The 26,418-nt window shown below is 35.8% G+C and overlaps 1 protein-coding gene across 4 annotated transcripts; it reads right to left on the reverse strand.

Moving 5' to 3' along the window:
* Positions 1–26,418, reverse strand: dac (dachshund). 4 transcript variants are annotated; one of them, XM_068284051.1, is made up of 11 exons: positions 25,179–26,414; positions 22,902–24,097; positions 20,189–20,215; positions 10,397–10,554; positions 8,191–8,634; positions 7,754–8,047; positions 7,095–7,625; positions 6,900–6,983; positions 4,149–4,448; positions 3,494–3,940; positions 1–1,605 (listed from the first exon to the last, which is right to left on the reverse strand). In XM_068284051.1, exons 2-11 carry the CDS (start codon positions 23,933–23,935, stop codon positions 1,472–1,474), a joined length of 3,453 nt encoding a protein of 1,150 aa, XP_068140152.1. In that variant the 5' UTR covers positions 23,936–24,097; positions 25,179–26,414; the 3' UTR covers positions 1–1,471. The 4 variants fall into 4 exon arrangements, with proteins under 4 accessions (XP_068140152.1, XP_068140153.1, XP_068140154.1 ...); XM_068284052.1 differs by having other exon boundaries at positions 10,397–10,533; positions 25,179–26,413; XM_068284053.1 differs by lacking the exon at positions 20,189–20,215 and having other exon boundaries at positions 10,397–10,533.

Here is a 26,418-nt window from a genome sequence, read left to right on the forward strand (position 1 = left end):
TTTTATTATGTTTTTTGCAATAATAATTTATTATATATTATTTTTAAACTTTCTTTTGTTTATGTTTTTGTTGTTGTTGTTGTTGTTTCGGCTGTCTCGGTATTATTTTAATGGTATTTATTGTAATAATTTTTGTGTGTGTGTTTGTGTATATTTTTTTTTTTACCAGCAAGCGGGGAGGGGAGGGGAGGGCGAAATGTTGCTTAATATTTGTTGCTGTTTTATTATTAGATTTGTCATTATTATTATTATTGTTGTTGCTGCTGCTGCTGCTTTTTGACTATTGTTTATGACTAAAGTTAATGTTTAGATAGTGTTAGTGTGTGTGTGTGTGTTTGTATATATATATATATGCTTATATATATAAATATATGTATTAGCATATGAAGCGTTTAAATAGTTGTTGTTTAAATGTAACATAGATTTCTTTTTCATTTGTTTAATGACGGTCATACTACAAGTATTTGTTGTTGTTGTTGTTGTTGCTGCTGCTGTTGCTGTTGTTATCGTTTCATTCTCTTTGCTTTATTAATCAGTTATATCTATATATATATATATATTTCGCTTATAGTCTACACAAGTTAAATACTTGAAGTTAAATACTATTATTAGTAGGGCTTTCTGTGTGTGTGTGTGTGGGGCGGGGTCGGAAGGGGGCTTAATGCTGCAAGTTTTAAGCTAGTGAATAAATTAAAATCTTAACTAAAAATCGGGCATCATCAACTGCTTGATCTACCATATATATTTATTATCCATCTACATAATGTTTATTGATTTTAAAAACATGAAATAAAAGCGGCTCATACATTTTGTTGTTAATTTTTGTTCCTTCTTAAATTCTTCATTTCGTATTATGTTTATGTTTAGTCGAAAATTGAAGCTATATCGGTTTAGTTATCAATAGTTTTATAAGCAATGCTAAAAGTTTCTTTCCATATATATCTATAGCATATATATATATATATATGTATATGTATAGTAGTATTAAATGCTAGTTCTAGGTTAGTGTCTGGGCAAACTTTTTTGACCGCCACTGTAGGCTGGAAAAGTCTTTCTTTGCTATATACAAAAATTGCTGGCATTTGTTTCAAGTTCAAGTTGTTTTTGTTGTATGTATGTATTTTATATATAAGCTTATAACTGGTTTGTTAATTTGATTTCATATATATATGTATGTTTAATGAAATATATAATCAAATGTTTATTGGAAGTTTTTGTTGTTTGCTCTAGTTAATGTTTAAACTAAATTATATATACACAAAATGGCCGCTAAAACGTTTGCAACGTTACGGAAAAATTCTTGAATTCTTTTCAATTTCTTCTTATTCTTGATTTCTAGATAATATAAATGGTATACTATATACAATAGATTTTACTCAAGGTTGCCGCCGCCTGGATTGCACTTTGAGATCAAATATCCTTTTGAGCTTACCATTGGATTCGGTGTGGGGGGACGAGGAAGGACAACCAATTAGTTGGCGCTTCCAAAAAGTACCGAATTCTTATAATATGCCGTCGGTCTCTCTGACAAAGGACTCTTTACATCGCGTTCGGCATTCGCAGCGCGAGTTTTACGCTCCATTTCCAACTCCTGTGCCAGGGACTCTAAAAAGATCATAAAAGAATGAAATAAAGGAAAATTGTTAATCAAAAATGGCTTATAAGGAGCATTACTTTAGTATAATGAAAAAGAATGCATATGAAATCATTCAAATTTACTTTCAAAACATTGAAATCTAAAATATCTAAATTTAAAAATCTTTATTCAGGGGCGGACTAGGAATTTATTTTAGGCATATGACGTATAAATAGTCAATTAATGGAAATGTTTTAGAATTTTCTCCCGAATATGACGTTGCTCTATACAAATTGTCTCAGAGTAAGGCAAGGGATATCCCTATACATTCTTATATTCAGTAATTTGTTGGTATGGTATCTAGCAGACTCTTGAGAAGGAATGTAAAAGCTTCTTGACATTTGGAAGAGAACTTTACTACAACCACTAACCATAGAACACATAGATGGGACAAACTCATGTTTTTTTGATTGCAAACGCTAGCCTAGTCATGGAACCCCAGAGAACTTCGGGAAAACCCGAACGTTCGTACTCTCAATGAGAGCGTAAAGTGGGGAGAGGGCCAAGCAGCTACGAAAATAAGATGAGCCGAACTCCAACATTACTTACGATAATCGAGTTGGGATTCGAACCAGGGATATTCCGATCGCCAAGCGAACACTCAATCGGAACAGCCACCTGGATACATTCAAAGCTGATGCCAATATTTCTTGATATTCTTTCGACAGGGGCATATCCTATTCGCATTGTCGAAAATTAAAAATTTTGGTCGAGCGAGCTATTGAAATGCGATGTTGTACAACTTCACGTCACACACACACTACGAAGCCTGAGCATGTACCGACGAGTGTACACATACATAGACAGAACGAAATCACAAGCGAGTAATGTTGGAGTTGGGCTCATCTGTTGCAGTTCGCCTCATCGGTTGGGCTCATCGGTTGGAGTTCGGCTCATCTTATTTTCGTAGCTGCTTGGCCCTCTCCCCACTTTACGCTCTCATTGAGCTCGTAGCGTTCGGGTTTTCCCGAAGTTCTCTGGGGTTCCATGACTAGGCTAGCGTTTGCAATCAAAAAAACATGAGTTTGTCCCATCTATGTGTTCTATGGTTAGTGCTACAACTCTTTACTCCATTTTTTTCTTCTTTTTCTCTCATTCCCTAAGCAAAGCAGCTCACGCATACACATACAGTTTATGTAGCGTTGCGTCTGTGTGTGTATGCATGTACTCTGTTCGTCATCACGAATGACGTAGTAGATGGCAAGCAGCGCTGCCGACAGAGCTGGAGGCAGAGCCGATTTATATTAACTGTAACTTGTGTTTTATTTATCCTATCAGATTCAAATTTTGGGATCTGAGGTTTTATAACCAATACTATCATATTAGTAAGCTTCATAGGGATACTCCAATCTTTTCACCTATGTTCCCTTTAGAACTGTATGATATAGTCGTCCGATCCTAATGATTTTCATACTTTATCTCGCCTGGGTTATAAGTAGCTCAAATACCAAGTTTCATTCCAATAGCTCCTAAGACGGCTGAGTAAAACGTATACACACCGACGGACGGACATGGCTATATCGACTCAGCTTCTTATGCTGATCAAGAATAATACCCTCTGCAAGGGTATATAAACTTGGAAATGCACCAAACACCATGGTAAATACATATACATATGATTGGTTAAACTCTTCATTTGGCCGATATGTAGCTGGTTCAAAAGATGTTTGGCTATATCTGACTTTACTAGTGCATGAAGTTATCATTTTTTGAGGAAAGGCAACAAAAAGGGGACCATTTTTCACAGATTTTGTGAACTTTCCACGGAAAATTGTTTAACTTTAAAAGGCTGCTGCTAAAATTGATGTAACTAAGATCCTTACAGATTCATAACTTATATGAAATATGCTAACTTACCAGAATAATTTTGCCAGAAGGCGCCAGTGGCCATTAGATCAATGCCAGGATAGCTCCATGGACCTTTGCCATTGCTGGCAGCGGCGGCCGCTGCAGCAGCTGCTGCTGCCGCCAGACTACCCTCGGCGGCTGCTTGAGCAGCGGCCACAGCGGCAACAGCAGCAGCACTTGGTGGTCGGACTGCATCGTCACGTTCGCGACTGTCGCAACGTTGATGGCGAATGTCCTCGTCGGCGGGGCCTGAACGCGTCTGACGCTCCATGGAGCCCTCGTGATCGGAGTGAGGTTCGCTCTTGAAATGGGTGGGGGAGGACGAACGGATGGGTGCCGTCGATGTTGCTGCTGCTGCGGCAGTTGTTGTTGCTGGGCCGCTAGTCACATCACAGGAGGAGGAGCTGAGGGATTTATCAGACTTTTCGCTGCTGCTGCTTCTGCCGCCATCGTTATCTATGGGGGTAAAAAAGGTAAAGCAGAGGGCGCTGTGTTGGTTAGAAAAGCGTGGGGAGCCATAGGCACGTGTGCGTGTGTGTGTGTGTGTCATGTGTAAGCAGTGGGCAGAGGGAATGGACAAACGGAGGGATTTGTTAGCCATGCGTTGTGCCTTTCTTTTTGCAGCGCCTAACATCCTTTTATTATCTTTTTGTGGATAACTTACCTTTCAGAGTTGATTCGACAACTGAATCGCCGCTGTTGCTGTTGCTATTGTTGCACTTGATCACCTCTCCGCTGGCACTGCCGCCCGAACAGATTTCCGCATCGCTGCAAGAGCCGCCGGCACCTCCGGTTATACCTCCTCCACTGGAACTGTTGCCACTGCCATTGCCATTGGCATTGGGATTGATTTTAACACTGCCGCCGTTGCCGCTGTTGCCACCGTTGCCCGTGTTGCCGCCAAGTTGTTGCTGATAACGTACGCGTATCTTGCGCTCTCGTCGAAAACGTTTCTGATAGAGCACTAAAATGAGAGACAGACGATACGGGAAATGTTGTTAAATCACTTTATATAGAGCAAACAATCGTCTAAATGTGGTCCAAATGGGCTAAAACTGAGTAACCTTTTGCCAAATTCAATGCTTTTCCTCAAACTGTTTTGCAGCTGTAATAGGAAATAATTTTCGTAGACATGCCTAAGAAACCACACACACACACACACACACAGACACAGACACAGAGAATTATACAATGGGAAGAGGGAGAGCGAGCGAGATCGTGAGTGATTTTGATCTTGATCTGGTAATTTGATCGATTCGTTCATTCGTTCAGTCGTTCAGTCGTTTTGGTTGTGTGCCAATTCAACTGCGCATCCGCCCGCCTGTGTGGGCGCAATTATGTTTATTGATCCTGACTTGAAAACTCAGTGCCAGAGCCCCGATTCAATGGTATGACTGAGAAAAGGAGAGTCATAGAGCTCAGCGTTAATGTCGATCGATGCACTGAAGCGTAGTGGTGACAGCCGATTTTGTATTATAATGTCTGTCCGTCTCTATCTCTCTCTCTCTCCCCCTTTCTATGGGTGGAGCAACCCAAAAAAAAAAACATCATCAAAATCAAAACTATTTCATTTTGGCTAGGGCATATTGAATTTCTCGAGAAAAAGAGACAGAGTAACCCAGAGAGAGAGAGAGAGAGAACGAATTTGAATTATGAGTTAGGGGCACCCACGTTCGTTCCCATTGCAATTGCTGCTCGAGTTGCCAGCGATGTTTATCGCCAACTTTATTATTAGTCGCAATTAGATGTCTATGCCCCGTGTGTGGCTTTGCCTTTTCTGCATCTACACACACACACACACATACACAACATAGTTGCATGCAATTTTGTCTGAATGTTTTTTTGGCCAACATGTGTTCTCGATTTCATTTTGGATTCCACCGACATTTGTAAATGGCCAACAGTTTTATTATTTCTCCTGATTTATGTTGTACTGCATAATTTTCTTACCAACAACAACTAAAAGGAAATTAAGTTATGAACTGGCCCATGTTGGCAATTATATAGAATTTCAAGTGTTTTTTTTTTGGGGGGTTGTGTTTGGGTGTGGGCCTCTTGAGTGTCTATGATTGGCGGCTAAACACCAAAAGGAATTGAGGCCTTTTTGAATAATTAATGGTCCAAATTGTAATGGCTACTTGATAACTACTTACAGTCTTGGACTGAACTACTTAAGAGTTAATTCTACACTAAATTGTTCAAAATGAGAATTGTAATCAACAAAGATCCAAGTTTGCAATATCTATTGAGTAAAAAACTCTGCCATAAAACCTGAAGAAAGATCTGAGAAACAACCAAACTAATTTAGAAAACAAAATTATAACTTTGAAATTTTTCTTTAAAATGTCATAAAGGTCGCTGAATTACAATATACATATATTGAGCGGGCTATCCTTAATGCTCTAGGGAATCAACATTGAAGGACTTTTCAAAACACAACCGAAATCCAGTTTGATTCAATTGAATTGCTTCACAAATCAACAGATCAAATCGCTAAATCTTTTGATAAATTCTCTGGCATTCAAAGTTTTCACTTCACATCAATTTGTCAGAGTTTAATGTTTAATGTGATGTTGGGCATCTCTCTAGTTCGCTGGCAGAGCAAATCAGCTTTGACAGTCCTTAGATTCATGAGTGCCTATGCCAACTCCAATCGTCCACGATTAATGCGAACTGACTCAAATGACAATGACACCTGATATGCCAGTTGTCTGCCCCAACTTGGCCCTCCCTCCCCTCTTGGTGGTGGTCGTCGCCAGGCCAAGAGCAAGAAGGTTTTTTTTTTTTTGTTTAAGGCTCAGCAATGGGCTTGGTCTTGGACTCGGCTATCTTGGTGCCCCTTTTTCAACAGAAATCACAATTCAAATGAATTTAATATCATTTCATTATTTAGTTACACTCGAATGATTAGCAAAAAAGTAGCTAAATAATCATGATGATGATGACGATGATGATGATGATGACGATGATGATAAACACGAGAGGGGGGGTAAATGGAATTTGAGATTTACTTTGTTCGTTTTGCAGAAGTTTCATTTGGCACATAACGTAAATCTTTTAATTGGTTGTTATGTTTCTTTCTTGAGTGCGTTGACTCTCAAAGACTTTCAAAGACTTTAAAAGGGTTGTCAAATGTATTTAAGGGTTGCTTCTCCACTAAAGATATTTGTCTTATAATCAAATTGAAGTGAGCTAGTAAGTGAAAAAACCAGTCCAACAATTCCCAACTGGTTCCTAATCTCTCTCATCGAGCCCTGAATATTTTAAAAGATTACTTCTCTTTCGACTTCACGCTTCAAATTGGTCTGACGAAATTGTTTTTAAAAACTCTAGATTCTGGAAACTTTAAATATCTTAAGTAGAAATATATATACTATAAACTTAATCGTATTACTAACTCCAAATCAAAACTTACCACGCAGTTTTCGCTCATCAACCAGCTGACGTTCTAAGGAGTCCTTAACTTCACGTTCTCGCAAGACATCCATTTTGAGCTCAGCTACAAGGAGAAAAACAAAAAACAAGATAGGGATATAAGAAGGTTAATAAATCGTATAAAGGGATTTGTTCTAGCTTAGTTCCTACTCCACTCGAACTCAATTGAACTCACCTTTTTCGTAGGTAATCTGACGTTCTTGTTGCCTGGCATTATCCGCTGCCACTTTCAGTAGACTTTGTATATTCCTCAAGAGGGTTTCCGTTGAGCTGGCCGGGACTGCTGCATGGGCATCGATACCGAGAGGACCCAAAGCCAGGCCACCAGCCAAAGCAGCGGCTGCTGTGGCATCATTGGCCGCCATCAAAGCTTCATTGGGGGTCAAGGCTCCACCGCCAGCCGAAGATGGGCCATTTGCTGACACTGCGCCACCTGCTGCCCCATTGGCCACCGCAGCAGCGGCAGCCAGTTGCGAGTAGTTCAGAGCCCGCTGATGCTGAAGAGCAGCGGCGGCGGCCGCCTCTGCCGACGGAGAGCCACCCAAATGATGCACAGCGGCCTGGTGATGGTGATGATGATGATGTCTGATGGGATGATGCGATGCCGCCGCTGCATGCTGATGTAGATGAGCTGCAGCTGCAGCAGCAGCGGCAGCGGCTGCGGCCGAGCCCGTAGATAGATTATCACGTTCGGTGTCACTCAAGTCTGAGAGGCAGAAGAGAAATAACAAAACAAAAACAATGTGGAGTCAGTCACTCAGTCAACTCAGAGTCAGTCATTGTAGCCATCATATTTGTTGTTATCGTGCACAGACAAAAGTAAAGTACACTCACCCTCATCGTCTTTGGCCAGGCAGCGTTCATCGACTTCAGATTGATTCTCATCGCTTAGATTCTCCTCCTCCTCCTCGTCGTCCTCGACGCCAATGACAGCACTGCCGCTGCCAATGCCGCCATTGCCACTGCGACTGCCCTCATCTAAAAGGCTGCGCGAGGCACCGCGTGGTGAGCCAGCAGTCGAATGGCAATCACTACGTTCACTTCCAGCATCACAATTACTGCCACCGTGATCCGTATTGCCGCCGGATTTACTTAAGTTCAGTACGGGACTCTGGCGTGTGGGGGAACCTAAGAGAAATAGCCATGCAAACGAGGATTATTAGATCATTTCGATTACACATAATGATCTCAATCATTTAGTGATGGAAGCATTCCGATACATAGTATATTTCGAATCTATCGATTAAAACTAAACAAATTTGTATACTTACAATTCCGCGAACTAAGATCCCTGGGCTTGGGTTCACAAATACTCAAGCTGCCAACACGATCACCAAGTGCTCCACTTCCAACTCCGCCAACACCACCGACACCGCCACCGCCCACACCCATGACCTGTTGTCGCTCATCGGTGCGCTCTTCACGCAAACGTTCCAAATGCTTGACAATATCCTCATAGGCAGCACGACAATTCTCCCAAATGCCAGAGCGAGCAAGTGCATCCATATTGGCCGCCGACATGCCGGCATTTTGGGCTGCTGCCTTCAGCATTTGACTCTCGGGCCGTGCATGCAAGCCATGCGGCGGCATCCCAGGCGACATAAGAGCCGCTGCACCCGGATGATGGGCATTCATTTGCATGAACGCCATGTGATTGATAGGCGGCGGATTGTAGCCATTGGCCAACAATGGAGACTTCTCCAAACGGTTCATATCTGTTTGGAAAGGGAATTGAAAGAGGAATTTATAAGAAGGTCGAATCTTTAGTTAGTAATTGTTATCAGTAACCCCAATAACTTAGAATTGAAATGGACTATAGATAGGACAGAGAAACCCATGATTTCTATGAATTGATGAGTAAGTTAAGTCCTGTGAAAACTTTAAGTATGTATATGTTTTCCTTTAGCGAGAAAAATCATGTAACTTTTTAAAGACTCCCCAGAAACATTCTATTATAATAAGATTTTCAATTTTAATCTGTTTTAAGATCTATGGATTTCATATACTAGACTCTGCTAAAATATGGTTTTGATTATGTAAGATACTTTAGATCCAAAGATAGAAAAATGTATTCTTCATGAAGTTAAATTTCTGAAATTTACTAAATAAACATTAAAAACTGATAAATATTAATTAATAAGAATTAAATTTCTGTGAAAATTTACCTAGATGTTCATAATGATAAAGGAATTCATCAGAATTCTATCTTTCCACAAAAACTAAACCAGATTAAGTCTAACTAAATGTTTTTCTATCACAAATTATATCGATTGTATGACTTATTTCATTTGAATAAACCAAACTGACACCTGTTCTTGTCTTTCTATATAGTACATATATGTCTGTATACATTAATCTATAAATAGCTTTGTCCATTGTCTGGGCGCCCAGACTAAACACAGCAACTAAAAAAAAACACACAACTGGACATACATGTATATACTTTTGTATCTGTATCTCGACATTCGCCATGTGTTTACCTAAGAATGCCCCTTCTCCTTCCCACACCATATGAATATATAGTTAATAACGTAAATTCCTGGCAAATGCATTTTCGTAACACATTTTGTAAAGTGCCAAAATGCAATTAAAAATTAAACATTCATCTTCGGTTTTCTCTACACACATTTTATTGTTAATAGTGCCATATCACTCAAATATCAACGCCCCCTTGATACGCACACTCTTTAGAACCTTTACAATGACTAGGCAAAACTAAACTTCAGTTTTGCCGCTTAGTTCTAAAGAAAAATAATACACGAAAATCGTAAAGAAAGACGGGGGAAAAATGAGTGGAGAAAAAAGTACCCAAACGAACGATTTCTTCAACTCTTTTTTTTCGGACACATTAATAGAAAGAGGCGTTTCTGAAAATGTCAGGAAATCATAGAGCTCGAATATGTAAAAAAAGAGAAAAAAAAAGGCTTATATGAAGAAATCAATTAAATATGAGCTCGAAATCTACTATGTATTTGTGTGTGTACTGGCAAGTACTTATCGATAATTACAGATTACACAGAAAGAAACAACATTCAATGCGATTTCCTGTACAAATCATATGCTTCAGCTCCTTCTATCGTTTTATCTCTCTCCATCTCTCTCTGTCTCTGTCGTTATCTGGGAACAACTTTTGTAGTCATTGCATTGTGTATCTGTGTATCCGTTTTTTACTTCTTTGACTTTAACTTCAACTTCGCAGTCGCAACAACTTGAAACTAATAATCATCTTAAATCACAAATGGCGGCAACAAACAACGAGCAGCGAATCGTTCGAATCCCCCCGAAACCAAGAAATGATTTCATTACCATTTCAACTTCAACTACAATTGCAAATTGCAACAAGCAATCCGAATCGTGCACCTTCTGGGCATGCCACTCCAATCAATTGAATAAATTATTACCCACTTCGCAAGGAATGTGGCAAAAATGTTGCCGTCAATTTTTTTCAATTTTTTTTTTTTTTTGCTGGAAACTTACCACTAATGTGTCCATTCTCGTAGGCATAGTCACCATTATCCAAACGATGCTTCTTCAGTTGCGGATGCTGTGTTAGATGCGTGGGCGGCAACGATAGGCCAACTGGGCCACGTTTGGGCGGTCTACCCGGTCTGGAACTGCGGAATTGCAGAGAGTTACTGTTGGGTTGAAAGCAATGGACAATTGGCTTGGTATCAGTATTAAACTAAAAAAAATGCCTTAGCACAGATCATCATCATTAACAATGTGCTGCATTTTTTTGAATATCATATTATATTTATCACACGATCGCAACAACAAAAGAGTTCAAAAAAAAAGTGTTTTTTCTTTATGTACACACAAACCCGTAGAGAGTTTTGGAAAGTCTAACTGTAAATATTATTGGAACAACTTAAAGAAAAAAAAGGTTCGACTATTTATAAGTTGGAAATAGTTTGTGGTTTGCCTATCTTTAAGAAATGTATGAAGCAAAAATAGTGTGGCTGCATATTTATAATTATGAAATACTAAACCAATGGCTTTTAAAAATTTTCATCATATAAGTTTATATAAATTTGCTTTCGCATCTCAAAATATAGAAATTTCTTTGTTATTTTTGATGAAATTTATAACTGATCATAAAGTTTGCTTAGTTGTGTGCTTAGTGTGGCTGCATATTTATAATTATGAAATACTAAACCAATGGTTTTTACAAACATTCATCATATAAGTTTATATAAATTTGCTTTTGCATATCCAAATGTAGAAATTTCTTTCTTATTTTTGATAAAATTGATAACTGAATAAAGTTGGCTTGGTTTGCCTATCTTTAAATAATGTATGAAGCAAAAATAGTGTGGCTGCATATTTATAATTATGAAATACTAAACCAAAGGTCTTTACAAACATTCATCTTATAAGTTCACAAAAGTTTACTTTTGCATATCAAAATATAGAAATTTCTTTCTTATTTTTGATAAAATTGATAATTGATCATAAAGTTTGCTTGTTTTTGGTATGGTAGTAAATTAAGGCCTTTAAGAGTATGCTAAAGTGAGAACTGCTACAACTTTTGACAATACCATTAAAAATAGTGTGGCTGCATATTTATAATTCAAATAAACCTTTAATTAGATAGGATTTCAAAATATAATTAATATCGATTTCGTTAGGAACGAACGTTCTATAATTTATAAATTCATATAACTTTCACCACCAAACATAAAAATAGTGTGGCTGCATATATTCATTTCTAATTTCTTTCTCAAGCTCTCATACAGCTAACATTTAGTCAAAAATCAAAGACTAACGTCCCAACTGTTCATTAATATTGAGTACTTCCTGTTAAGGAACACAACTAAATAGGCTAACACTGTGACTGCATATTGCTCAATAGAAAAATTTCATTCTAATGAGGCGAAAGTCAAAAGAAACTAAAATAAAGTTATCCACTCAAGTTACAAAACTCTTCATTAGGTTTTAACCAACTCTTAAAGTTCCCACCCGTTGGGAACATAAAAAACGTGCTACCAATTTAATTATCTGCCGTAAAAACAAAAAATAAATAAAGCCAAAAGGGTAACAACAAAACCTAATAATAAAAATAAATAAATAAACAAAAGCTATTCTGCTCTCTTTTCTGTTGTTCTTTTTTTGTTTTGTTCCTACTACTATAACCACTATTTTTCCACAAATTTATGACTGCAATTGCTGCTATTTGCTTTTCAAATATTTAAATAAGCCTTCAGCAAATACTTGACGTACGTACGTAATACTAGTTAGTTGGATTAGTAACAAAAGTCATAAACAAGTTTGCATTGCGGTGATGGTAGTGGGGGGAAAGATAATGGATAAAGACCTGCAGCAAATAGTAAATGGGCAAATGGGAGAACGAAAGACTCTGGGCAAATAGATGGCTTCAACTGAAGCGCCATCTGGCGAGCCATCTCGGGTAATTTAAAGAAAATTAAATCTTCTATCAATGTTTGCCGAATGCAAACACACACACACGAAAGTACAAACAATGAGAGAGGGCAACACAGGTAGCAATACTTTCAGAAGTATTCCAGATATGGCGAAACATTGAACAATTTATAATTGTGCGTAGTGGGTACCAACAATTTCTAAATATTTATTGTTACATATATGTCGAGAATAAATATTTAACATGAGTCTTAATTGCGACCACTTCAACATTTGATTTTCTTTAATATTAACAAAAGAATGGCCATGTTGATATGGCCCCCATTAAGGGGTCAAGTAAAGACAGCACGGCGAACCAACAGAAATGATTCATGGGCCACAAATGAATGTTTCCTTCCCCCCTAATGAGAAGTCACAGCGAAAGTGTTTTTCGGGTCTAATCGGAAGGCCGTTCGTCTATGACGTGCAAAAAAGAAAACACATCCAAGGCTCGTGTTTATGTCAGTCAGTCAAGTTAATGAATTTATGAAAAGTGGGTTGGGTTGAGGTTGCAATAACAAACACTTCCGATAAGAGTAGAGTTCACTTTCATTTGAAAGTTTTTTTGGTTTTTTTTTCTCATTCAAATTTTTGGTTTTGCTTCCTTTTTGGTAGCTCTTTATATTTATTTTAGCCCATCAAATTATGCGTTTCGTTGGAATTTGTCTTAAGTAAATTGGGCTAAGAAATATTTTATTTACTGAGATTTGGATTTTTTTCCTTCAGATTAAACTTGCAAGTAAGTACTGGGAATTGTTAAAAATTTAGTTTGATGATAGATTTTTAATGAAATTCATTCAAAAATTGATAACTTTGCAAAGGAATCTATTTATAGAGTTGGGATAACATGAACGTCGAATTTGACTTAAGCTTAAGGCCTTAAGCCAAGTCGTATCTAGCAAAGGATCTTGGCTTAAGGCCTTAAGTCGTATCTACTAAAGGATCTTAGGAATAATCTCTTTCGAATATGAATAGAACAACAAAAAACGTTTTATCTAAAACACAACTTATGTATATAATATCAAATCTACCAAAGGACCTTACTTTGGGAAACACTTTTTGAAGCTTTTCAAAATCTGCAAGAAAAAGGAATAACAAAAAAAAGAGTTTCCAGATACAACTTTGACCAACTTTTCAATTCATAAATCTGCCAATCATCAAAATAACTTTCTATATAAATTCTATATAAACTTTTGAATAGTAAAAGTAAAGTTTTAAACAAAAAAGGATTCTTTAAAGACTTTATCATTAAATTACAAATATTTGAGTTTATATGGAGATATATTTGAAAACTTAAAAGACTTAAAGCCATCTAGGACTATCGCAAGTTTTAACTCATTTGAAAACTTCTTCTTAACTCTTTGGAATATGCATATATTTACTTGATTTTAAGTCAATATCTCAGTAGCTTATTAACTCAATTATGTAAATCAGGTCAAATAAAAATGGACTCTTGAATTGCTGAAATCCTGAATCTAAAAGTAGAGAGTTTGACTGGACTAATGTTTAATATACATATTAACCAAACTCCTAACTGTTAAGAATCTATTACCTCCCCGCCTAGCCACTTTATGAGCATTTTGAAAAATGTCATAACTGATATCTCTGAGATCTCTACACAATGGAAACGCACTTTTGATCTATGGATAACAAATTTAGGCACTAATACACTAATTTATGCACCATTGTCACTTGTCACATTGCATTCGAGGTAAGCAGCAGCTCGAGCGGTCAAACATTTAGTCAGAAATAAACAACAATTTGTCAAAATAGACACGGTGGAGTCCACCATGCAAAGCAATGGAGAAACCGGTTAACTGACTGACGACTCCTGGGACCTGAACCTGTTTAATGCAGCTGTGCGGTTACTTTGCTCGGTGTCTGCATTGAAAAGCATATTTCAATAATAATCAAGGGATATCATCCCTCTCTCTCCCTCTCTTTGTGCCGAGTTGTTAATTATTGGAATTGTGACGATAGCAAGAGACGGCCAAAATATTAACTAAATGCCAATTGTGGCCACTTGGAGTTATATAAGAGTGAAAATTGCATAGAAATATTGTTTTAGGGCGTGGCACGCATTTGTCAGCGCTTCCTTTCAATAAAAAGCCGGCCACATAATCTAGAGAAAGAGTGAGAGAGCTTAACCCACTGCCCCAGGGTCTGCCATGGTTGGGTCCAGCAAATTGGCAAATCAATTAAATTTATGGCCCCATTGCCACCTTGCTGCCTATGTATATACATATATATATATATCCATGCAATATCTTGCTATATCTATAGCCTACAATTAAAAGTCAACAACGAATGCAACATTGAAATTTACATATTTCAATTATGCAATGCAAGACAAATTGAAAAAAAAAAAAGGTATGGGAAATTGATTTTATTTTTCTTGCAACTGGTTTAAGTTGGACCTGGACAAAAGGTGAAGACTTCTTGGAAAGAAGCCCGTTGTCAAAGCTCCACATTTCTGCTTGGAAGTCATCTCGAATTTCTTTGACCAACATTTTGCAGCAATACGAACAATTCATTGTAAAATGTCATGCAAATGTATAAATGACAGGCGATTGAAAGTTGGCAAAGATAGCCAACGATGCCACCATTACTTATCCAATCCAATACATTACCCCTCCAGCACCCTCCCACCCAACTACCAGCAGGTACCTTCAGTACTAACCGCTCCATTCCTCCAGCAAGGCTAATTGTGGGTTTCGAGACCAGCGAATTGTGGCAGGGGCTGGGGCAGGGGCGACTACGATGACGGCGCATCGTGCTCAAGCACTTGGAAAAATGGAAATGCATATACAAAACAACAAACTACATTCAATTGCCAGTTATCATCGAGTTGCACTCAAATTATGGACAGGAAAAAAAAGATATATATATACACACATCTGCACATAGAAACAAAGACTCTAAATGGTTTGTCGCCCAGGTTTGCGGTTTCAGCGAAACATTTTATGTGTCAAGATCTTGGCATCATATTGGGATCATATTAGAATTGCCGGAAAAGACTTTCTAATAAATCAAATTTAAATTTTCTTAACGTTTTAGAGATATGAAAATGATAATATAGATAGATTGGTATTAAAACCAACAACAAGTGGCTAAAACAGATTCAAATTCTTAGCTGAGACTATAAAGGACCCACAATCAAATGAAAATCATAATGAGATGAGGGTCCTTTCAATTAAAATAGATTATTTTAGTATTTGAACAAGAAATTTATCATTAATCCGATGTAATCATTTCTTTAAATAGTCTTTTCTTTTATAACTCCCAGATTGAATCTTATAGAACCTTGAAAAATCTTTGAATGTATAGATTCTTAATATAATTCATGGAGGTTAGATAGAATAAATTGTATCCCACCTTTAAGTAAAGTAATAAGTAAGTCGATTAATGGTGTTCGATGTCCTTATTCTAATATTTCAAGTTACTATATAAATCCTATTTTGAAGGCAAAGACTTGTTCTTGTTTTCCAATTGGTTTTTCAACCTAGAACTCTTTTATGATTTGAAAATAAAGACGGATTGAACATCGACTGATTCAGGAAGTAAAATCTCAGTTTTGGGGAAGAAATTTCCAGCATTTTCCCTCCCGACTATCTACCACTAAATCATATCTGCGAATAGATTTGTGGAAATCAAAGCGCATAAGTTCAGAAATCTCTTAAAGTTATGACTCTTTTTTGAAAAACGATTTGAAATCAAGAAATTGATCAATTTTCCCTACAAAATGTCTCATGCTAAACAGATAAGATAGATCCACTATCTGATTACTATTACTATAGACAAAATTTATAATGAGCAAAGAAAAGTCATCTAAGTCTATGGGTAAGTTTAAGGTAAACTCGATGAACCTTACTTTTCCAACGTTAAGAAATATTCGAACCAAACGAAAGAAAATCTAGCTTAAGTTGTGATAGATTCATAGATTCTTCCTTTTCCTAGTTCCTAGCATAAACAATTGCTTTCCAAATTTTCTGTCCTTTTAGTTTTTCTATGTCTAAAGGAAAATGCATAACATTGAGTCACACTAATTAAATATTTCGATGGCCTTTCCTAAAGGTTTTTCTTTCTGCTGTTGCCTTATAATTTCCTCAAGCGACTTGTGATTTTTTTCCTAGGCCTTATATTTATGCATATTAGTTGGCAAATTTTGAACTTTTTTTTTGTTGTTTTTGCTCTTGTTGTTGGGCTGGTGGCCTTTTTTTTTTTTGCTTTTGTTTTTTTCTCTTTTTGTTTCTTGTGCTCACTTCAATTTTCAATTGGCGTGCTAATAACTCATTTAGTTGGCAGAAAAAAAATAAAAATAAAGGGGAAAAAAGCACAACGTTTCGAGCATGCCATGCCGACTCCTATACAGATAGATATATACACTATATAGTAGTGTATAGTGTTGAGCCAACAATAGGAGAGACTTCGTGATGCTGAGAGAATGAGCCGCATTTTGTTTTGTTTGTGTATGTGTGTGTGTTTTTTTGGTTGTCTATAATTATTTATTATAAAAATAAATTGAACTATTGTTGCTACATTTATATTTTACAACAACAATGTTGCTTTTGTTATTTGGTTACACTCAATTAAGTTGAATTTGCAAAATGCAAATGCAAATCGAAAAAAAAAATCTGAAACTGACACCTCGAACAAACAACGGTACAACTATATGTATGTATGTATGTATGTAGGTTTATGTTTTTAGAAATTTTAATTAAATTAATTTCAAATTTTTTGTTATTTTCTTCATAGTTCTTGTCTTCTCTCTTTGGTCAAAAAACATTTCCAATTGCAAAAGTTGTTTTGTTTTGTTTTTTTTTTTTCTATGCGGTTCGACTTGATCTCTTGATTGTCAGCTAGTCATTTCAGATTAGACATTAGACAGTTGTGCACTTGTTGTTGTTGTTGTTGTTATATCTATTGTTGTTAATGCTTGATTGTTGTTGTAGCATAAATTATAGACTGGCAAATTACAAAATGCTATGCATATGAAATTCATATTATAAATCAATGGCGCTGTCGTAATTTGTGCTAAATTATTTGTAATCAATTTTCGTTTCAAAAAGATTTATGAGAAATATTTTCAAAGCTATATCCAGAGATAGATTGAACAGAAACTTGGCTTCAATTGAATTGATTGAAATGAAACTTGAGATAGTCATTTTCTATCTTAGGAACTCATTTGAGAGATTAGAATATGTTTAAACTTTAAGAATTCTGAACAAAAGAAGTTTTTTTTCAAGATTTTGATAGATTTTCTACAAATATGATAAGATAAGATTGTATCCTTAATATCTTTTTGGAACTTATTTATCTTTCAACAACTTAAGGATTATCTATTAACAATTTAAGCAATTGAAAACTTCAAAATTGAGTCAAGTAAATATCCTTTCAATTGAGAATTTCTAACATTTTTGGCATATATATTCTATATATCTAAATTAATAGTAAACTGTATAAAATTTATCAATTTTTGATTGACGAAATTTATAGTTGAAATTATTAAAGTCAACAAAACACTTTAAATGGAAAATGAATTATGTTTCGATATAAATTTTAAAAATATATTCCAATTATGTCCTTAATTTGTTTTAGAATTTTGCTATATTTTATTTAATTTAATTTGTATTCCAAAATTTGTCTAATAAACTCTTTAATACGCTAAATTAAACACAATTCAAGTCAAGTCAATCGATTGACTTTTCTTTTGCTTGTGAAAATGCAATTTTCAATCATTTTGGCTCAAGCAATTTGCATAGTTGTGGCTTAAAGATGAAAGGTGTGCCCACCAGTTCAGTCATAACACACACACACACACACACACACACACACACACACACACACACAGAGGTAGAGACAGGCTCAACTCTTTGGTAAGATGCCGCCGCTTGGGTTAAAACATCGTTTTAGAGTTGGCTCAAAAAAAGGCTCTGACTGTGGCCCAAACTGTCAATTGAAATTAAATTCAATTCTTTGTAGGCCTCAAAGATCTGAACCGAACTGTAAGCGTGCGCGCCTCTAATGTGATCAATTGACTTGAAGAAATTACAAACTGACAATCTGGTGGGCGCACACACGAACACACACACACACACACCACTTGGTTAAGTGTCAGTGTCAAATAATTGAAAAATAACAATTTTTTAGGGCCAGGCTATATTTGGCATTTGTTTTGGCTTTGAATAAAACTTTAATTTGGCTCTAGAAATTAAGACAAGATTAAGATCCTAAGGACTTATATCAACATTAAGACTTGCTTTAAGATCAATTGGATGAACAGAAGATTTAGGCCAAGATTAAGTTTATACAAAAGAAAGAATACATATGTATGTATGTACAGTGGCGGCAAAAAATTTGAGACATTTTTTTTTTTGTCCATAAATTCTGATTTCAATCGATTTTTATATACGGTTAGTGAAAAGTTTTGATGTATTAATTTATAGCGTTGAGTTGTTCATTCTATCGAGATGATGTACCGTAAATTTTGTGGGCGTATCTCTAACGGCTCTTATTTAAATGAATAAAGCCCCGAAATTCGGACCTGGCAAAAAAAAAAAAAAGAAACATTTTAAAATTTTTTAAAATTGATCGTACATCTTTGGACCCTCAGAAAAAGTTTTTAGGTCTAGTAAAACTAAGATAAACTGCATACCACAAAATTTCATTTTGGCTCCAAGATTCAATTTGGAGCCAATTGAAAAACTCAATTTAGTATGTATTTTTTTGGTCTTCCTGCTTGGCGTCATTTTAAGCAACTAATTGATTCTAAAGTATAACTACACTTGAACTGCGAATCGTAGTCAATTAAATTTCCCGTCAAATGAGATATTGTTCATTAAAATCGGATAAAAATTAAATGTATATGGGCTTTCTATATATGAACCCGAAATGTTGATGGCATAATACACCGCTGGTCAATAGTTTAGATGCATTCATACATAAACTTTTCATTTGTAAGTTTTCCATTGAAAACAATTGATAATTTATATTAAACTTAAGTTATATTCCTGTTTTTCAGGCAATTTTCTGGAAATTTGACATAATCCTTGCAGTTCCAATTCAAAAGTATGGCTACATATATGCAGTAAGCAGATTAAAGGATCTTATATAAGACATATGTATAACTGCCTTGAAGATGGATTGTGATCTCATAACAGACAGAGTTCAGCAAAGTCTTCGAATCTTTCGTATCTCTATAAGAAATTGCCAACTTTAATTAAGTTTAATCATGACAAACAGAACTAAGTTCGACATGACATCTCAAGGAGTTAAAAAAATAATAATTTTTAAATAAATTCAGTTTTTCAAGGACATATTAAGAAATGCCTTCGAAAAAAAACCAAAAAAAAGAAGGCAAACCAAATATAATAAAAACCAAAAAAAAAAAAAATATATACAGAAAAATTATTGCATAAATTTTTTTGTTTTTTTTTTTTTTTGTTGTTTCTTTTGAGTGTTTTTAGAGTGAGCCAAGTGATGGGAACAAAATTTATAAATTTAAAAAACCAACACCTGTTTAAAGTTAATTCTTTCCGTTAGCAAAATATCCTTATCTACACAGAAGGCCATAAAATTTTCATGCTCTATTTACGTATCCTTCGATTTTTGGAATATGTGAATGGACTCTCCCATTTCCGTTTTTTTTTTTTTTGTTTTTGAAATATAATTTAATTTAATAAGAAAAAAAAACAATTTTTTTTTCGCTCTAAAAACTCTCAAGTGTTTTGTGTGTAGGTATATTGGGAAAATATGTGAATGCGATCGATTTTTCATAACGGAAAAGATATTATTGCCGTAGTTTGTTTTTCGTTTTTTTTTTTTGTTTTTTATTATACTTGTATGTTTTACCTCTCGGGTGGCTTGATCGATAGGCATCTGCAATTAAAAAGAGAAGAAGAAGAGACAAGTGAGGCACAACATTTTTGTTAAAACATTACAACAAAAAGGAGAACATAATGTAATAAGTAAGAGAGAAAATATTACATAGGGATGCATTTTTGACGGAAGTTTCGGGCAAAAGCGGGTGTGAAAATGCACACGCCCCCTTACCCCCGTCCCCCTGAACATTCCTTCTCCTCGTCTCACACACACTCACACACTGTCTGTCTGTCTGTCTGTCTGTCTGTCTTACTTACAGGCCATATCTGAGGTCCCTCATAATTATTATGGCCAGGGCCCAAACAGTGGGGTGCAACTTCGACCTACCATTTGCCTTTAGCGGTTTCTCTGTTTTCCCCTTTATATCATTTTCGTTCTTTTGTGGTTCTCCTTGTACCCCTTTGCCACCTTGCTGTTTTCCTCTTCTACTTGTTTCAATTTCGCTCAAGTTTTAAAAAAAAAAAAAAAAAAGCAACCTAATAATAGGTTTAACCACACATTTTTAACTGTTCTTCTGGATGGAGTCTAGGGGTTCTTGGGTCTCTTTGAATGCACAGACACACGCATATCAACCTCTTGTTGTTGTTGTTGTTGTTGTTGTGAAGCAAGCAATAATATATTTTTACATAATTAACTAGATGGGTTTTCATTGACCCATGAAGGTAATACTCGATATCTTAATGCACTGGCCAAAGGACTCTATAAAAAAAAAAACATTTATCGAAGTTTAAAAAGGATAAGAAAGGACTGGTGGTGAATCCCCTTCGAATATCCTCTGTTTTGGCTAAGCTGTGCAATTATTTGCCAAAGATATGATCATTGATAGCAAAACTCGCTTTGGACTTGTTTTGTTTACTTTAGTTTTAGGCCAAAAACTGCAAAGAAATGACTAAAGACATCACGAAACCAGGCCGAATGAAAGGGGACTCCCCGAAATATTTAACCTAAATCTTTTCCATGACAAATTTTAACAGTTTTGTCTATACTTTAGTTCTTATGTTGATGTTATATTAAACCTAGTTCAAAATGCTATGAGCATTTTTCGATTCAGTTTTTTGTAAACAAATTCCTTTTTAGAGGCATAGAAACATCGAAATGAATCATTTAAATTGAGATATTATTGAAACGATTTCAATATAAGTTAGTTTTAAACTGTTTCCCTTTACAATTCTGTTAGGATTTTTCTTTTGACAAAGGGTAAATTACAATTTTTCATTATCCTCTAACATAATGGTTGATAAATTCAAGGAATGACAATAATCTATGAGAATTTTCTCTTTTCAACAGTCTGATTTGCTTTAGTTGGTGAGATATCTAGTTGTTGAATTGTTATAGTTATCAATTTCGATCTTTATAATAACAAAGTTTTAAGTTTTTATACTTTTATTCAAAATTTATTATAACTCTAATAGATTTCATATCAAAGTGTCTCTGACAAATTGATTAAAGAGTCTTTTTTAGCTCACATGGAATCCAAAATATGATCCAAAAGCCTTTCAAAGTTCAAATAGATTCAAAAATTAGGCGAACTTCTTAAATCTTATAAAACTAACTCATATTTATGTTTATAAGATAAAAAGATTATTCAAATATATAACTTTATAAAACTTTAGAAAGGAAATTTCCTTACATGGAACTATTTGACATATTTTCAATAGAATTTTATAGTCTATAGATGTTTCTTTGATAAACAGTTTCTTAATCAAACCCAAGACAATGAATATAAGACTATTTCGTCTTCTTCTTTAAGTAACTTTCAATTCTACCCAATACTTAACCTTTCAACTCCTTTAACACTTTATTTTCCCCTTTAACAAAAAAACTTCCTTTCCCTTTTCTTCTTTTATAACAATTATAAACTAAGTATTTTTGCTTTTTTACCTTGTCGTTTTTTCCACTCGAACGGAAACGCTCTGACAGGGCACCCGCTCGTCGATTGTGCACAATGTTTCGTGTGGGTGTGTGTGTGTGGGTGTGTGTGTGTGTGTGTTAGTTTGTAATTCTAACTATTGGCCCAACTATTGTTAGAAACGTTTTTACAAAAGCAAAACATGAAAGCAACAAAACAAAAAATTACGCAGTTTTGTTCTTTAGTTAACAAGGTGGGTCCCGCCCTGCCTAGGACGCTTCTCTCCCACTCTCTCTTTCTCTCTCTCTCTCTCTCTATATATATGGTCTCGGTCGGATCCCCACCATTTACATTTGCATTGCGTATTTCCGCTAAATGTCATCGGGCAAATGGAAAAGTTTTTTCGATATCGATACGAGAAAAGTCGATTAGAAACTATTTACATTATATGTATGTATGTATGTATGTGTGTGTGTGTGTGTGTGTAGGTAGGTGTATACAGTCAGTGCGTAAGTTGTGTACGGAAACAGGAAATGAGAAAATTTCTTGCGCCTCCCGAACCCAAACAAGAAGGAAGAAAAAACTACAACTATGAGTGGGTCGAGAACCCACACACACACACACACACACACACACTCACACACACACACACATACATATATAAACTAAACTAAAGTCAAAAGAAAGCAAAAACTTTCTCAATTGCAAATATCAAGAGAAAACTAGAAATTTTCAATAATTTTAGGAGACTTCTTTATCAATTTGAAGAGTCCTTTTTGGGCATCTTCACTTAAACCAAATGCTTTTTTTTTACAGTTTGTTTACAGTTCGTACCTGGCAGTGGTGCAATCCCTGTAGAGGACATCAAAGTCCTTGCAACTAAGCAGCTTACAACGATTGACGCCCGGCTGGATGGCACCCAGACCACGTAATATTCGCACCTGTTCGACATTGCAGACAAGTGGAACGATATCCAGACGCTTCAGTTTCGTGTAGACCGTGTGGAGGCCACCAACCAAATGTTTGAGGAATAACTCAAATGCCTGGGGCAGACACAACATTGTCTCACTGCTAATGATAAATGCGGCAACTTTTTGTCCCCGATATTCGACCAATTTGCATTCATTGGCCGATGGATCCGATGTGGAAATGGGTGGCGGCGAATTATACGAGCGCGGTGGCACATGATGATGGGCAGCTGCCATCAATTCTAATGGCGAGGCATGGTGCATCATTTGCAGTGAGTTGAGAAGGCCCAGCGAATGGGGCGGCAGACCGTGTGGCATGCGCGGCGGTAAGCCACTGGGTAGACCATTGCCAGTTGGCAATGCTCCGGTCACATGTGGCGGTGGACTCAATTGATGATGTTGCTGCTGTTGTTGCTGTTGCTGTTGTTGCTGCTGTTGCTGTTGGGCCATTTGGGCCATCATTGAGTGATTGAGTGAGCTAACTGGACTCACGGCACTTGGATGACGACTGGGCGAACTTGAGGGTGAACAACTTGAGCCACGTCCACGACCATTTGGACGATCATCGTTGGCGCCACGTGAACTGTTGCTGCCGTCGCGACCATTTTGTTGCTGATGTTGTTGCTGCTGCTGCTGCTGTTGCTGCTGTTGTTGCTGCTGCTGCTGCTGTTGCTGCTGCTGTTGTTGTTGCTGTTGTGCTGCTGCCGCGGCTGCTGCAGCAGCTGCCGCTTGCTGTTGTTGTTGCTGATGATGCATTAACATGGCTGTGGTATTCATATTGCTGGTTGTCAATAATTTGATATTGTTGTTGGTCGTAATGTTGTCGATGTTGTTGTTATTGCTAAAATTGTTGTTATTGTTATTCTGTTCACTTTGTTCACTTGTCACAGAATCATCCATTCTTCGTCATTGGTCACACTTTTTGTTATTTTCGTTTTTTTGATTTTGCTTTTTGCGTTTTGTGTTTGTTTATTTGTTTTGCTTGCGTTTGGTTTTTATTTTCGCGGGTTTTTTTTTGTTTTTGTTTTTTTTGTTTTCTTTTTGTATTTGTTTTACAGGCCACTAAAAAATAAATAATTAATGAACTTTTAATTTATTTTTAATTATTTATCAGTGTTGTTGCTATTTTGTTTTTTTTTTTTTAATATTATGCTAATCTAGCTAATTGTGATTCTATAGAAATCATCTAATATCCGTGTGTGTGTATGGAAATTATCCATAATTTTCTTTAGGCGGCGGGGGGTTGAAAGGAATTCTCTATTCAAAATCGATTTGTCAACATGGCTTTTATTTATTTTTTTTTTTTAACTCAATTTGCCATTAGTTGAATCGTTTGACTATTAAAATTTTTTTTTAATTTAATGTTGAATATAGAATTTACATCTATTTTGTGAATTTTTTTAAGGATTAAACCCATAATTACCATAAACAACAACAATTATCCCTAGATGAAAAGATAGTTAAAAACTTATTTTAGTTTAAGCATTTTCTATTTCATCTACTTAAGCTTTTGTTTTTGTTTTTGATCTTTTAAAATTTCGAAATCATATTCAATATATCTTAATACCAACAATTTCTAAGAGTTTGGCTTAATTTTAAATTTCAAAAACTAACGAGCAAAAAGCGAATTTTATTTAGTTTTCTTTAGGGTAAGAAAATGTTTGGTATTTTATATAAATTTTGGGAAAATATTAAATAGACATAAACTTTCTTTTTAAATTGAAACTAAAAATTAATTTAAATTTATATTTTTTTAAAAATTACCCCAGAATAAACCTTTTTAAACTAAAATGCAAGATCTATAATTGAAATTAATTGAATTTAAGTAAGAAATTAATAGAAAATTTTAGAAGAATTACTAAATAAAAGACTTGGTTAAAAAAGTCCTTTACAAATTCTAGACCTTTTAAGTTTTGCTATAATGAAGAAAATTCCTAAATTTTCTATTTCAAATCTTAACCAAAATCTAAAAGTAACAATTTGAAATAACACACGTGATTTTTGAACTGACTAAACTGTCTTCAAATCTGATTTTATCCCTAGAAGAAAGAAACATTTTGAATAACATTTTTAACATTTTCAAAATTCTAAATCTAAAGAAACTATCTAATAATCCTTCTAAATGGAAAACAGAATAAATTACCTTTTTTTGAATTCACTAAATTTAACACTAGTTTTGTTGTTGTTGTTGTTGTTGTTCACTTTTTCACCGCACTTTGTTTATTCAATTGAAATTTTGAATATATATAATTTTGGTTATTTTCATATGATTATTATTTAATTTCATTTGTATTAATATTTTAGTAAAGATTCCAATTACAATAGGATTGGATTATGATGCTGATGACGATGATGATGATGATGATGGTGAGGATTGTGAGGATTATTTTTATATTTGAAAACACACGAGACGATGATTCAAAACGCGCCGCGCACCGTAGCACCGTAGTACCGTACCGACGGCGTGTCACTGGGATTGTGAGAAAGGATCCACGTTTGGTTTGTAGCGAGATGGAAACTGCGACTGGGAGAAATCAACGAAAACGAATTGCATTCGAATGGGAATCGTCGTCACCCACACACACACACACACACTTACTCACACTCGTGCAATCACTAAGGGCGAGAGCGAGAATTATTTTTTTAACCCACCCACACACGGATGGAGGCACCGTTATGTACTTGACGAGATGAGCTTCATTTCGGCTCGACTATATATGTTTGTATGTACGAGTGTGTGTGTGTGTATTTTTTTGTTTTGGTATAAGTGTGTATGTGTATATGTATATATGAAATGCGCGCGCAAAAATTTTATTGCATTACCTTCGCTTATGAATGACAAATTCGTAATGAAAGGCGAGCCGAATGTGTTTCGTTTCATTTCGTTTCGTTTCGTTTCGTGCGATTGTGCAAAACCAGAAATACGAATACCAAATACGAATGTTTGAATTGCTCACACAGACACACACACACATTAGCATTGAGAGAAAAGTGGGAGTGGTGTAGGATTGTTGTTTCCGTGCTTGAATATCTGTGTGCGTTGCTGTGTGTGTGTGTGTGTGCGAGCAGCAACCCCGAAAAATACAATGACAAACGTAATAAAAACGACAAACACAAATGAAACACAGAAGTCGAACCAGCAAGGACGTCTGTCTCTGGCACAGGAACTTGCTCTCCCTCTGTCACACTAACACTCTCTGTGCTCTTTCTCTTTCTCACTCTGTATACGGCTCTCTCGTTGGAGCGCTCACTCACACTATGCTGCTGCTACTGATGCTGATTTCTGCTGCTTCTGTTACTGCCGCTGCTCGCTGCCTGCTGTCAACGTCGCAGTCGGCGTCATTTGTTTTATTTATTTTTTCATTTCATTTGTGTTTCTTCTT

Source organism: Drosophila tropicalis, unplaced genomic scaffold, assembly GCF_018151085.1.
Source record: "Drosophila tropicalis isolate 14030-0801.00 unplaced genomic scaffold, ASM1815108v1 contig_3, whole genome shotgun sequence".
NCBI classification, from domain to species: Eukaryota; Metazoa; Arthropoda; class Insecta; order Diptera; family Drosophilidae; genus Drosophila; species Drosophila tropicalis.

What these genes read in the sequence shown, in the direction of transcription:
- dac (XM_068284051.1), bottom strand. Translation starts at nt 23,935, where the DNA reads ATGGATGATTCTGTGACAAGTGAACAAAGTGAACAGAATAACAATAAC. An exon ending in TCGATCAAGCCACCCGAGAG is followed by an intron (nt 10,555 to 20,188) that starts GTAAAACATACA and finishes TCAACCCAACAG; the next exon opens with TAACTCTCTGCAATTCCGCA. An exon ending in TGTCGAATCAACTCTGAAAG is followed by an intron (nt 3,941 to 4,148) that starts GTAAGTTATCCA and finishes TTACCCCCATAG; the next exon opens with ATAACGATGGCGGCAGAAGC.